This window comes from Myotis myotis, unplaced genomic scaffold (genome assembly GCF_014108235.1).
Source record: "Myotis myotis isolate mMyoMyo1 unplaced genomic scaffold, mMyoMyo1.p scaffold_m19_p_3, whole genome shotgun sequence".
Taxonomy (NCBI): Eukaryota; Metazoa; Chordata; class Mammalia; order Chiroptera; family Vespertilionidae; genus Myotis; species Myotis myotis.
Window position 1 is genome coordinate 19,313,200 of NW_023416335.1, and position 12,556 is coordinate 19,325,755.

General features: G+C 41.6%; 1 protein-coding gene across 6 annotated transcripts in view; it reads left to right on the top strand.

Annotated features, from left to right (window-relative positions):
• Nucleotides 1–12,556, top strand: part of UNC5D (unc-5 netrin receptor D) — a 515,658-nt gene that overhangs the window by 296,143 nt on the left and 206,959 nt on the right. For all 6 annotated transcript variants that reach the window (XM_036301089.1, XM_036301091.1, XM_036301090.1 and 3 more), the window contains exon 3: nucleotides 4,932–5,075. In XM_036301089.1, coding sequence (XP_036156982.1) covers nucleotides 4,932–5,075 — 144 coding nt within the window. The remainder of the gene's footprint in view (nucleotides 1–4,931; nucleotides 5,076–12,556) is intronic.

The following is a 12,556-nucleotide window of genomic DNA, read 5'->3' on the forward strand; positions in this document are numbered from 1 at the left end:
GTCTCCCAACAGGATTAGACCTGCTAAGAGTCACTAGTGTTTTCTATCTGATAAGTAAGGAGATTACAGCAATAAATGCTGTCAGCATTTTTCTCATTTAAACAAATAAAGCTGACAAATGATGAAGCTCTGTGCTGCTTTGTTATGTTTAGTACATGCAGAGCAATTATTCAACTGCTGCCAACATTAGTCTATCTACAGCTAAACCATCCACCGGCATTGTGAGCTTATTAGCATATCGGTCTCAGAGTCATATTTTTAAATTCTGTAAGACTCTGCTCCATAACAAAGGCCGATGGTTTTAATTTGCACAATAATTTAAAGGGTTGGACTTTTCTGTGCTTATTAGAGTTGCACAGCTTATCAGGTAGAATGCTACTCTTAGTTGTGGGATGCTATCTTCGGTTGGCCTGGGATTTTTTGCTCCCCTGTAGCATTTCCTATGAGCAGGTTAGCTGCCAGCTCTGAAAATGTAAAAGGAGATGGCTCTCTGGCAACACCACTGGTGAACGTCAGGGCAGGCAGGTGGGTTGAAGTTCCCTTAAATAGAGCTGCTTCTGTGGATATTTCCTGTGTTACTTCTCTCGTGTGTGTGTGTGTGTGTGTGTGTGTGTGTGTGTAACATTTTTATATATAGTATATATGTATATATGCACACATATATAAGATATATATAGAGAGAGAGGTATCACTAGAGGTATAGTGAAGATTTGAGAGTGAATATGCTAGCTTTAAAATTATGCTATTCTGTCTACGGCCATACCACCTTGAACGCGCCTGATCTCGTCTAAAATTATGCTATTCAATAGAGTTATTTCTTGTTATGATATAAAAATTATAATAGATAACAAAGTATTCATGATTTTTGAAGGGTTCTCCTGGACAGGATGGTTAGACAAGATCGATGACCTTATGTTAGAAGAAGGCCTAATCCAGAGAGATGACATCCTACTTTTGGGGGGAAGAGGGGATGGTAAAGTCACTGGGGCCTCTTAAAGAAGCCTACCACCTGATGCTACATTGGTTTTGTTTTTCCAATCACTGGGAAGCTCGGAGAAGGACCTGTAACTGAGCCATTTCAGTGTTGAAACTGTGACGTGAACATTTTCCTCTCAACCCTGGTTAGTCTGAGTGAGGGGTTGTAAACTTCCTGACAAGAATAGGGTCAGAACACTTATGCCCTTCATGGTGGGGTCAATGGTCTACTGTTTATGCTTTCCAAGACAGATGCACAGCTGTCTACCATGTGTAAGAACCATTTTTTCTGGTTTCTGTATATGGAACCCTGGCATCTTGGGGTTTAGCTGACTCTGAAGGAATTGCCCTGCCAAGGGCTGGCTAATGTCTCCAGAGAACAAACAACTTGCCTGTGAGCATGCCTTTCACATGCACACCAACCAATCCAGAGTCTATTGCCCCCTACCACGTCTTTTATTGAGTTCTTACACTCTGGACCAATAATATTTCTCTGCCCTAACCCAGGACCAGGTCCCAGACAACTAAGACAGCCATTATGTCCCAGAACCCACTGGAATTCAAACTAGCCAATTCTAAATCCCTTTACGCTGCCTCTCCAATTCATTCCCATGGGGATGACATAAAAGGTTCTTGCCCACATTTTCCCCTGCCCTTCCGCCTGCTGATGGGCCCTGTGCTTTCCTGTGTGGCCCTGCACGGTGTGCTGTGCCTCCTGTTCCCAGGGATTTGTGGGAGTAATCTTTGTTTATGGCAGGCATTTCTGTTTCTGTGTATCTTACCATACTCATTAAAAGCGATCCCAGCCCTAACCGGTTTGGCTCAGTGGATAGAGCGTCGGCCTGTGAACTCAAAAGCGATCCCAGGTACCCTTAGAACACCACCTGCCTGGATTAACTCCTCACAAGTGTTGAGGTTTGGATGTGGAAACTTACTGCTGGATAAACTTATAATCCTGAACCATTTTTGTGATGATGTTTGTCTTCATTTCCAAAATAGAGGAATCCAATGGTTTACATATTCTTGTAAAGACGTAGACTTGGTCTCCATGAGCTTGAAGGCATGCCTGGCTTTTCAGGCTTACCAAAGTCTTCCAATGAGACCCCTGATCCCCCAGGGGTGGTGTATTCTGTCCTAATATGTCTCCACATGCTATGGCAGGGGAGCTCTGTCATCTTATTGTTTCTCTAACTCTTACGGTGTTCTCTCCTCCCTTTGCACTATTCAGAGTAGATATTCCCCATCTGCCTCAAATCAAAGACAGAAATATAAAACAAGCCCTCTTCTCTACAGCCCACTTCCTTCTTTTGGTTTATTCAGCCTTTCTGTCCTGACAAGCCTTTGTTGTTGTTGTTGTTGTTTCCATTGATATTTAGAGATTGTTAGAGAGTGGGAGGGCGGAAGAGGAGCAGAGGGGAGAGGGAGAGGGAGAGAGAGAGAGAGAGAGAGAGAGAGAGAGAGAGTGAGAGAGAGAGAAAGAAACATAGATATGAAAGAGACACAGATTGGTTGCCTCATGCACATGCCCCACCAGGGATCAACCTGCAACCCAGGTACTTGCCCTTGACCTTGATGTGAACCCGAGACCCTTCGGTCCAGGGGCTGATGCTTTAACCATTTAGCCACACCAGTCAGGACCTGGCGAGCCATTTTTATTCTGTTTCCATGACATTTTCCCTTTCTCTTCACTGGTCAACTTGGCCTTGTTCTTTTTCTTATCCTCCGACTCACACTACTTTCAAGTGCAAAGTTGGGGCTGGGGGACAGCAACAACAATAAAAACCCTATAAGGCTTCTTTCTTATTCAATGTGGGAAAAGGCTTTTAGGACCCTTCCATCTCTGATGGGGGAAAAGGTGTACTTGCACACTTTGCACGAACAGTAGAAATGTGAGTTATTGACTGTCTTCAACATGGTGTCCTATATGTGGTACCTCCTACAAATTTAGAAAGTACAACTGAAATTGTACATGGTAATTTATGTGACCATAATGCTCTCTCTCATCACCCACTGAAAATAGCACGTTATTGACTGGGTGGAAAGGAATGTTTCCCTAGCCTGACTAATCTCACACCTCCGTTCTTGTTCTTTAAATCCTACCCCCACCCAAGATATATAATCACGGTCCACCTCCTCCACTGAGAGTCCCTGGCTCACTTAGATTCTACTGATGATTCCATCCCCTGAATTCCTTTGGAACTTAACCCTTTGCAGTCCAATGTTATTTTTGGAATTCAAACAGTCTGGTCCAAATTAATTGACTGGATTGAATGTTGTACTTTTTAATGTTCTTATTGCTCAACGTTGGACCTGCTCCTAGCACCTGGTCTGTCGAGTCAGCCTTGAGGTTGGACTGAAAAGGGTTAAAAAGTATAGTTACACACTTCATTTTTCTTTAAATGTTCCATATGTTAGTCGTATTTCCATATTGACGTATATGCACTTAAAATTGGGGGACAGAATTGAATTTTTAAGAGGGACCTGCACGCAGTGCTGGCTTTGGTGTAAGACAGATACAGACCAAACCCCAGGTCTTCTGTTTACAGATAGTGTGACTGGACACGTGATCTGGTCTCTCTCAGTCATAGTTCTCTCCTCTGCAGAGTGGGGATACAGTTATATGGGCTGCACTGGTGCTTTGTAGAAATGGAGTGAGTGAATAGGTTGAAGGCTTATCACCGTGGTCGGCAAACTGCGGCTCGCGAGCCACATGCGGCTTTTTGGCCCCTTGAGTGTGGCTCTTCCTAAGCCTTAGGAGTACCCTAATTAAGTTAATAACAATGTACCTACCTATATAGTTTCAGTTTAAAAAGTTTGGCTCTCAAAAGAAATTTCAGTCGTTGTACTGTTGATATTTGGCTCTGGTGACTAATGAGTTTGCCGACCACTGGCTTATCATGATGCTAGACACTTCAGTGAAATTCACCAGGCATCGCCGTTCCTCTCCCAGGCTGCCTCTCCTGACAAGGCCCAGCCTCGGCAAGTGTTCGCTGTATGGACAAAGCATATGGACTGTGAAGGCTGCGCCCTGTTTGTGATGATTTAACTACTGGCTAGTGAGGGGTGTGCCCTTTCATTCCTGGCATTCTATTCAAGGTGACTGTCCTTCCCAAGAAAGAAAGGCTGGTAGTCCTAGGTCAGAGGTTTGGAAGAAACTCCTACTCCCAGTAGGAAGCACCTAGCAGACTTTCTAACTATTATAAAGAGAATGGAAAGTATTTGTAATGATTATAATGATAATAGTGATGATAATAACAGCAGCAACAATATTAAAAGGTCAAGGTCTTCCTTTTATCTCATTTTACAAATATACCCTTAGCCCCTCTTTCTACAAAACCCTCTCTTTTTTTCATCTACTGGCGCCATGGGTCCAAAGGCCTTCCTCAGTCCTCCTCTCAGGGCCTGCAGACTAGCGTAGTTCCACTGGTCTGCCTCACACTGCTGGCCCCTCCTTGGACCCATCCCGTGCATGTTTGCTGTCTCCTTTCTCCTCTAAGCCACACTGCTAGAGGGACCCTATCCCTACCGCCATACTCAGGGGTGGGGCATTTAGAACCACCTGGAACTCTGTCACTGGGGTTGGCATGTTGAGGCCTCTTTAGCTTCTAGAATCCCAGCACCTAATTTGGTACTACATTTCTCATACTTGATTTTAAACCAAGGAAGGGAAAAAACCAAACCAAACAAACAAACAAACAAAACACTACGTCCAGGCACTATGAAAACTATTATATTGTATTAGAGCCTCATTGGTCGGTGATATTTTACACTCCTTCTTTCCAGCCTACTCAACTGTTGGGATTTAATTAGCAGTAATACATTATTGTCAGAGTAATTAAAACCGCTCCTTGATTAAAAACAGGATGGTTTAATTAACAAGGGAAGGTTTGGCTAGCCCTAACGTTCTATTTGAGAAATACAGCAGCCTCAGTGGATTTGCTCTGTCTCCCCATCAGGCTTGAAGGTCCGGGAGGTGTTTATCAACGTCACCAGGCAGCAGGTGGAGGACTTCCACGGGCCAGAAGACTATTGGTGCCAGTGTGTGGCCTGGAGCCACCTGGGGACCTCCAAGAGCAGGAAGGCCTCTGTGCGCATAGCTTGTGAGTACTGGGTGACTTCCTTGTCCTGGGGGAACACAGACAAGACTTAAAGGGTTGAAGAGGGGTTGGACATGCCAGGCGCTTCTGCAGAATATGCATTAGCAGACAGTAGAACACTGTCAGAATTGTCTCTACCTCTACTAAATTACTCCTCTAAAGTTGTCCATTAAGTGTTTGATAATCTCCTGTGGAGTATAACCAGCAAAACATTTTGGCTAAGGATGCTGCCGAGATTGTCAGAGTGCAGGTGTCTCAACAATGCCAGGAAAGAACAGGCCTTGGGAGAAAGAAACCCATGCAAATGGATTCTGCTGTTCACCATCAATGGCGACATTCAAGGGGCATTGCTGGGAAGAGTTGAGCAATGACTGTTTACCGTACTTCCCAGCAAATCTGCAAAAATAAGACATTAAAGAGTAAAGGATTTTTATAGCCTGCTGTTAAACCTCTTTCCCCTGAATCTTAAAACATGAAAATGGGTTTTAAAACTGCATTTCTTTGCCCCAAGTAGGGCTTAAAAAAATAGACACTTGGAACAAAAAAAAACAAAACAAAAAAAAACACACAAAAAAAGAAAGAATGAAAATTGCTTTTCACGAGAGTCCAAGATTTCATCATCATGTTTCAGCATCAGTGTTTTCTTTATCTCAGACCTACTGAGAAATACACAAACTTCCTTTCTCCTCCTTTAGAGTGTCTTTATCTCACCCACCCCCATGTGTCCCCATAAAACCTCCTTTGTGTGCTCAGGAGTGTAAAAGCCCCTCAAGAAAGAAATTGAGAGGCAGAGAGCAGAGACGTTTCTTGTTGTTTTATTCCAATGCTGCCTTTGAGAGTGTCGTGAAGAATATCGGACGGGGGGGATTTATTTGAGGACTCAAGGAATTCTTCATAGCGGTTGTCAATGGTTTAGGGATTAAGAATAGGAGTGAATTGCTGTTTTCAGAGACATGCATGCTTCTTTGGAAATGAAATCTTCCTCTCAAAATGTGCATTTCCTCTTCACTGAACTGGCAATTTGGGGGTCCCTCTCCTGAGCGTCAACTGGGCCCTGTGAAGCGAAGGAGAAGAGGTCACCTTGTTAACCGCACTCTTGACGTAAGAGCCATAGGTAACCTTTTTCCTATACTTATTTAGTTAACATTAGCCAACAAATACTTCATGACTTTAAAGTCACAGGTCGGCTGAGGAAGGGACTATGTTTGATTTTACTCTCCCTGAACACATCTAGCTCAGAATCCCCTGCATGGCCTCATCCAGGCTAGCCGGGGGATTTGACCTTCGTCAGGGGGAAGCAGATTACCCTCTGGGCTCTGTGTGAAGACGGGAGAGGCGATACAGCAAAGGGGATTTCAACATGGGTTCCTTCAAACCCCTTCTTCTCAACGTCACTTTCCCCCCTTTTTGTCTTCCTCTACTTCTCTGGGGCCCACGTGACACATTCTATGCGTTACTAACAGTAGCATTTCCCTAATCTATGTACTTAGTCTCTCTCACCTCCATACTTGCTCACTGAATTCCTGATTGGCACGTGCCTGCTAGAAACCTCGAAAGTTTTCCTCTGGCTTACAAAGTTTGGCAGCGGATGGCTCGGACCCACATTTACTAATTTCCCATAACCTTCAAGTGTGTGCCCTTTGCTGTTCTGTGCACCCCCTCTCCTGGCTGACATGTGCCCTTGCCCCTGCAGTTTCCAGTGTCACACATTATCCGGGTAGTGAAGAACCCAGACACTCGAGTCCTGTCAGTTTCCAGTTCTAGTTCCACGACTTGAGTTTTGTGATGATGGATGATTTATTTATCTCTCTGTGTCTTAATGTCTTCAATGGCAAAAGTGTGCCTATTGGTAGATTTATTGGAAGAGTTAGACAGTATTGATAACTGTAAGTGTTTTAAAACTCTACCTGGCACAGAGTCAGCCCTTATCAATCACTAGCTATTATTTTGTGATGTATTTCATCCTCCCTAGCACCAGCATCAATCACCAGTAGGTGCATAAATACTTACTGAAACTAATAAAACAGAATTAAAATTTTAGTGCCTTAATCAATTTTTCCCCTGCAGATTATGGCTATATGGATTCCAAAAACCCATTCTAGGTCAGTAGTAGCTATCTAGCTCTCCCAAGTATGATAGGATCAAAGAGTGTTAGAAATGGAAAACACTTTTTTCTCACCTCTGACATTTTTTAGAGTCACCTGATACCATTGGGTTAATAATCTCATAAATCTCTTCAGGGATTAAACAAAACTCATTTTGTCATTCTTGTTTATGATATGTTTATATGAACATGGTAAAGATAGGAGTTTCAAGTTATAAATGCAATATCAATAAAGCCTATATTATGTAATTAATATAATCTCTAATACTATTTACAACATATTTTTAATTTCTTCACATGTCACTAGTGGCAGATTCTTGAATTTATTTAAAATTATGCAAGTCAGGACTTGATTTGTCATTAAATATTGCTTCTGACTTGGGGACCAGTGTACATTAAAATGCAAATTGGAATTTAACTGTGTTTAATGACATCAGAAGTAGAGGGGAAAAAATTGCCTTTAGAACCCGGCTTGGAATTCTTTTGATTTACTTGTAGGAGAAAACACATACACACACAAAAAAAGAAAAACACATTTTTTATAACTTTCATGTTTTGTTGAAATAAGAGATTTCTGGCTGTTATTTGCAAGCACTTCCCAGCAAACAGCGCATTGCACTGAGAAGAGTTTTTATTTCCAATAAATGAAAAACCAAATTGGACATAATTGTCACTGTGTTTTTTTAAGATTGGTTTTTAAAGTACTAAAGACATTGTAATGTGCTAAATAAGGATTTTGATAGATTAATGTAGTTTATGAATCTGATGACAGTTGTCTTGAGGGGACTTTGCAAAATTTGTGTCATTTTTATATTATTCATTAAGTTATTGTAGTTCAACAACAGAGCTACTGTCATTTCCAACATTTAACCAGTGATCCATTAAGAATTTAACAATTTCAAAACCACAGTGAGCACTACCTGCATGGCGTCTGGGACATTCAGCTGAGGCATGTGTTGACTAGAGTGTCTGGACATGAAATGGTTAGCTAATCTCTGCAAAAACACCAGGAAGCTCAGTGGCATCATTTCCCTTTGAGATCCTTCTATTTTAAAGGGAAACAATATAAAGATAATTATTTAATTTATTTATATAACTTACACTTTCATTGACAAGGACCTACCTGGCGAATTAGTGAGATATGCAGATTTCTGGCTTCTACCAGAAGCCAGACAGGTCAGACTCTGGAGGGAGTTCCAGGGAAGCTGTGTTTGTATGAAGTTATCCACGTGATTCTATGAGCAGGCTGCTTTGGATGCAGGAACAGTGTTTAAAAGTGTTTAATGTGCACGTAGATAAACTGCGATCCTGTTAAAGTACAGATGACTCAATTAAAATGATGCAGTAAGTCCAGTCCAAAGTCACAGATTCTTTTATTTCTGAGAGTTCCTGGATGATGCTGACCCTGCCAGTTGGTCTGTTGGCCATTCTTTGAGTAGCAAGACCCTCAAAAACCTTGAGAAAGCACTATTTGGGAAATGTTGATTTAACCCATTCATCCAACTCTATCACTTAATGGCTGAGGAAGTGATGTCAGGGAGGTTAGGTGACTTGACCAAGGGCCACCAGCAGATGGAGGACAAGAAACCAGACCTTACATCCCTTTCCCCCTCCCTGAGTGCTCTTGCTCCTGGGCCATGCTCTTTTTTTCTGTGCAATGGAAGTTTGAGAACCAAATACAATGAAAAGTTCATGGGCATTTGAGTATCTCCTTAAGGAAAGCAGCAATTGCTTTCCTGATCTGTTTCTGAGTTAGTTGTATTCCTCTTACAGTCAAGTTTTTGCATGTATATTTATATGTATGTATACTTATATATATACTTTTATTATGTATACTTATATTTTTATGTATTTATATGTTTATGTATTATATATTTATATAGCATATGTAATGAAATGTATATAAAATTATATGTAATGAAATGTATATGAAAACTATATAAGAGAGATATTCATTTATATGTAGTCATATATATTCATATATATATATATTATATTTTATCCTATGTAATAAAAGGCTAATATGCAAATCGACCAAATGGCAGAACAACTGGTCGCTATGATGTGCACTGACTACCAGGGGGCAGACACTCAATACAAGAGCTGCCCCTGGTGGTCAGTGCACTCCCACAGGGGAAGCGCTGCTAAGCCAGAAGCTGGGCTCATGGCTGGCGAGCACAGCGGTGGTGGTGGGAGCCTCTCCCGCCTCCGCAGCAGCGCTAAGGATGTCTGACATCCCCCGAGGGCTCCCAGACTGTGAGAGGGCACAGGCTGGGCTGAGGGACCCCCTGAGTGCATGAATTTCATGCACTGGGCCTCTACATATAAAATCACAACACATTGCTTGTTGCCTTAGTGGCTATAAAACAGTGTGTAGCCCATGTTCTTGTCATCTTAAACTTGTATGTCTCTTAGTGATTCCACATGGTGTCAGAGATGTTGGCTGCCCATCCAACTGCCTGGGGCTGGAGAGAGCTGAGGCCCCATTTCAAAGGTGATTTTTCTAAAGGTGAAAATAAATAAAGCCAGCCCACATCTTACCCCACCAGGTTGGCAGAAGTCCATCCCCGGGGAGCAGCTCCCGCAGGCCTTCTCCGGTTTGTCTGTTTCAATCCAGCTGGAGGGAGCTGGGCTGCTGCGGCATCTGTTACTGCTGCTGGATGGCTGTCAAAACTGGGAATATTCAATTAGGCACCGTTCTTTCTTTTCATGGGTGAACATTTGGCTGCTTAGCCATTGCTTTTCTTTCCTGTTTTTCTCCCTCTCCTTCATCTGCTCACAAAATGTTTTGCCTGTACCATTAACCCCTGGTCCATCAATTCCTTCTTGACACTGGGGCCTTTTTTTTTTTTTTTTTTTTTTTTCAATGTGGGAGTTGGGATTTGGGGGAATGAAGGAAACATTTGCCTGTACAGTCACATAGCTTGTTGACTACTTGGAATCAAACACAGCAGGAAACCACTATTTTGTTGATTTTTAAAAATATACATATATGATACATCTAGAATATAATTTAAAAATGCTGTTTATTTGAAACACTCCTAAAATATCTATGCAATTATGCCAAAAATAAGTGAAGAACTTAAAAGAGACTCTAATTTCAAAGCTGTCAAACTCCCTAGCTAATTTTATAGGCACACAGTAAAAATGACATTTTCATTCGTGGATTTTTTTTTTTTGGGGGGGGAGGGCTTATCTTTTTGAAAATGATATAAGAGAGATAGCCAATTAAATCTCAAATATGGATCTCTGCTTAATGACTTTGATATATAATTTCAGCTGCTAAAACTGTAAATGCCTTTTTCTAATTATAAAATTAACTATAAAAATACCTGAATATAGCCACATCTGTCTGGTATTCAACCTTGACCTCCATTTCCAGCCTCATCTCCTATTACACTCATATAGGTGTGCTGAATGCCAATTGAGTTAGTACAGCTCCAACTCTGGGACATGTGACTTGCTTTCCTTTCCCCCTTCTTGACATGCTCATAATCCTTCTCCTCCCTGGAACATAGGAATGTCTTCCCAACGAATTCCTACATCCAAGGCCCTTCTTGTGGGCTGTGTCCTTTACTAAATCAAGTTTAGCAAATCCCTTAAAGGAAGTGATCTCAGCAGCCTGACATATCAGCTGAGCCACTGGAGAAGATAACCTTCTAGCATCTCCAGCTTCAAGTTTGATGAATTATCAATATCCACCTCTGAATTCTCATAGCATTTACTTACCAGTACTTCTCCCATGGTACTTATAATTTTCCCAGAATCAGAGTTATTTTGAAGTTATTTTTGGGTTCTTTTTATTAGATTATAGCCTACTTTAAGATTCAACTGCATTACCCTCATTGTCTTGACCTCTGAGTCTAAGACAGAGCCTTATGTATAACCTCTGTATTATAAATGTTTGGTTTGAAAAGCAGGCCTGTCAACACCAGCTGCGGTTCCATGAAAGGGCGTTTGTTAGCTATGTGTCATGATTATGCCATGGGGCTGACATGGCATCTGACTTCTTAGCAAATCCCTAGCTCATAAGGATGTTATGATAAGGATCATCGTATTCCTCCCTGGCTTCTGCACTCCTAATAATTTTCATTGCAATAAAGAAAAGGGAATTGGGAGCAGATGACTCATTACAACCATATAGATCTGTGATGTGCAGCATAGGGCTCTGAAACAGCTTGAGGTTGCCTGCTCTACATGTACTATCCCCTTCCTGCTTTTCACAACATGGAATCCAGCCACATCATGGAAAATATGTTAAGACCAATTCTGGGCACTTGGTAGAAATTGCACAAAAGCTTGAAACTTCCTCCCTCCCCATGGAAGAATGCGGCCAAAGTTAAGAGAAAATATTATTCTACTCCACCCAAAGTCCATCCTAGCTTTCAGGCAGAAATTGATCTGTATGAACATTACTGAAGTGTATGAGAATCCAGGCCTGCTGATGAAGCTGTGCACTGTGTAAGAGCACGTAGCCAAGGAAGGGGATGGATGTGCACCCATGAATGTGGTTGTAAGCATCGAAGGAGGGAGCTAGTTTTTCTTGGCATATAGGTGCTGTTTCCTAGCAACACCTTGTGATCACAGGAATCCAGTTTACACACAGGTGCCAAATAGGCATGTGGTAGTAGACCTGGGTAGGTGATTTATATACCAAGTGCAAAATTAAAATGTGGGGCCTCTTGTTTAAAAATTATTAAGAGTTTCAAGGCATCAACATTAGAGCATTAAATCAAGAATGGGGCCTGTGCAACCACACTGGTCCATAGAACCGGCTGCGTGTGGCAGCCATGGTGATAGTTCAGTAAATTGTTTCACTTATATCATGAAAGATGAGGGACACATTCAAACTGACTCCACATAGACTTGGAGACAGGATTATTCCATTTTGCTCCTAAATCGGAGGCAGCATCCCCGGAGCTACGTTTTAAGATGGCATATTTGGGGTCAAGCTGGCAACTAGAAATACCGCGTGATGGAACATTCTCCTGTGGCCACAGTCTCCTGGGAACTGTTGGCAAGATAGGGATGTATGTCTGGTTGTTGATACCTTAGAAGGAATTACTGAATTAGATGAGTAGGTTAGGTATGGACTAATGTAGTTTTAAACTATATTTTTATTTTGACATAATTTCAGATTTTCAGAAAAGTTATAACGCAACGGATTCCCTGAAACCCTTTACTGATATTCTTCAAATGTTAACATTTTACCACATTTGCTTAGGCATTTTTTCTCTTTCTCTGCTTATCTACATATGTGTTTGAATGTAGACAATTGTGGTCTAAATTTTGACTTGTTAAAGATTATGTTGCAGCTGTGATACTCTTTTTCCCTAAATACTTCATTGTGAATGTATTTAAGAAAACAAAGGTATTTTTA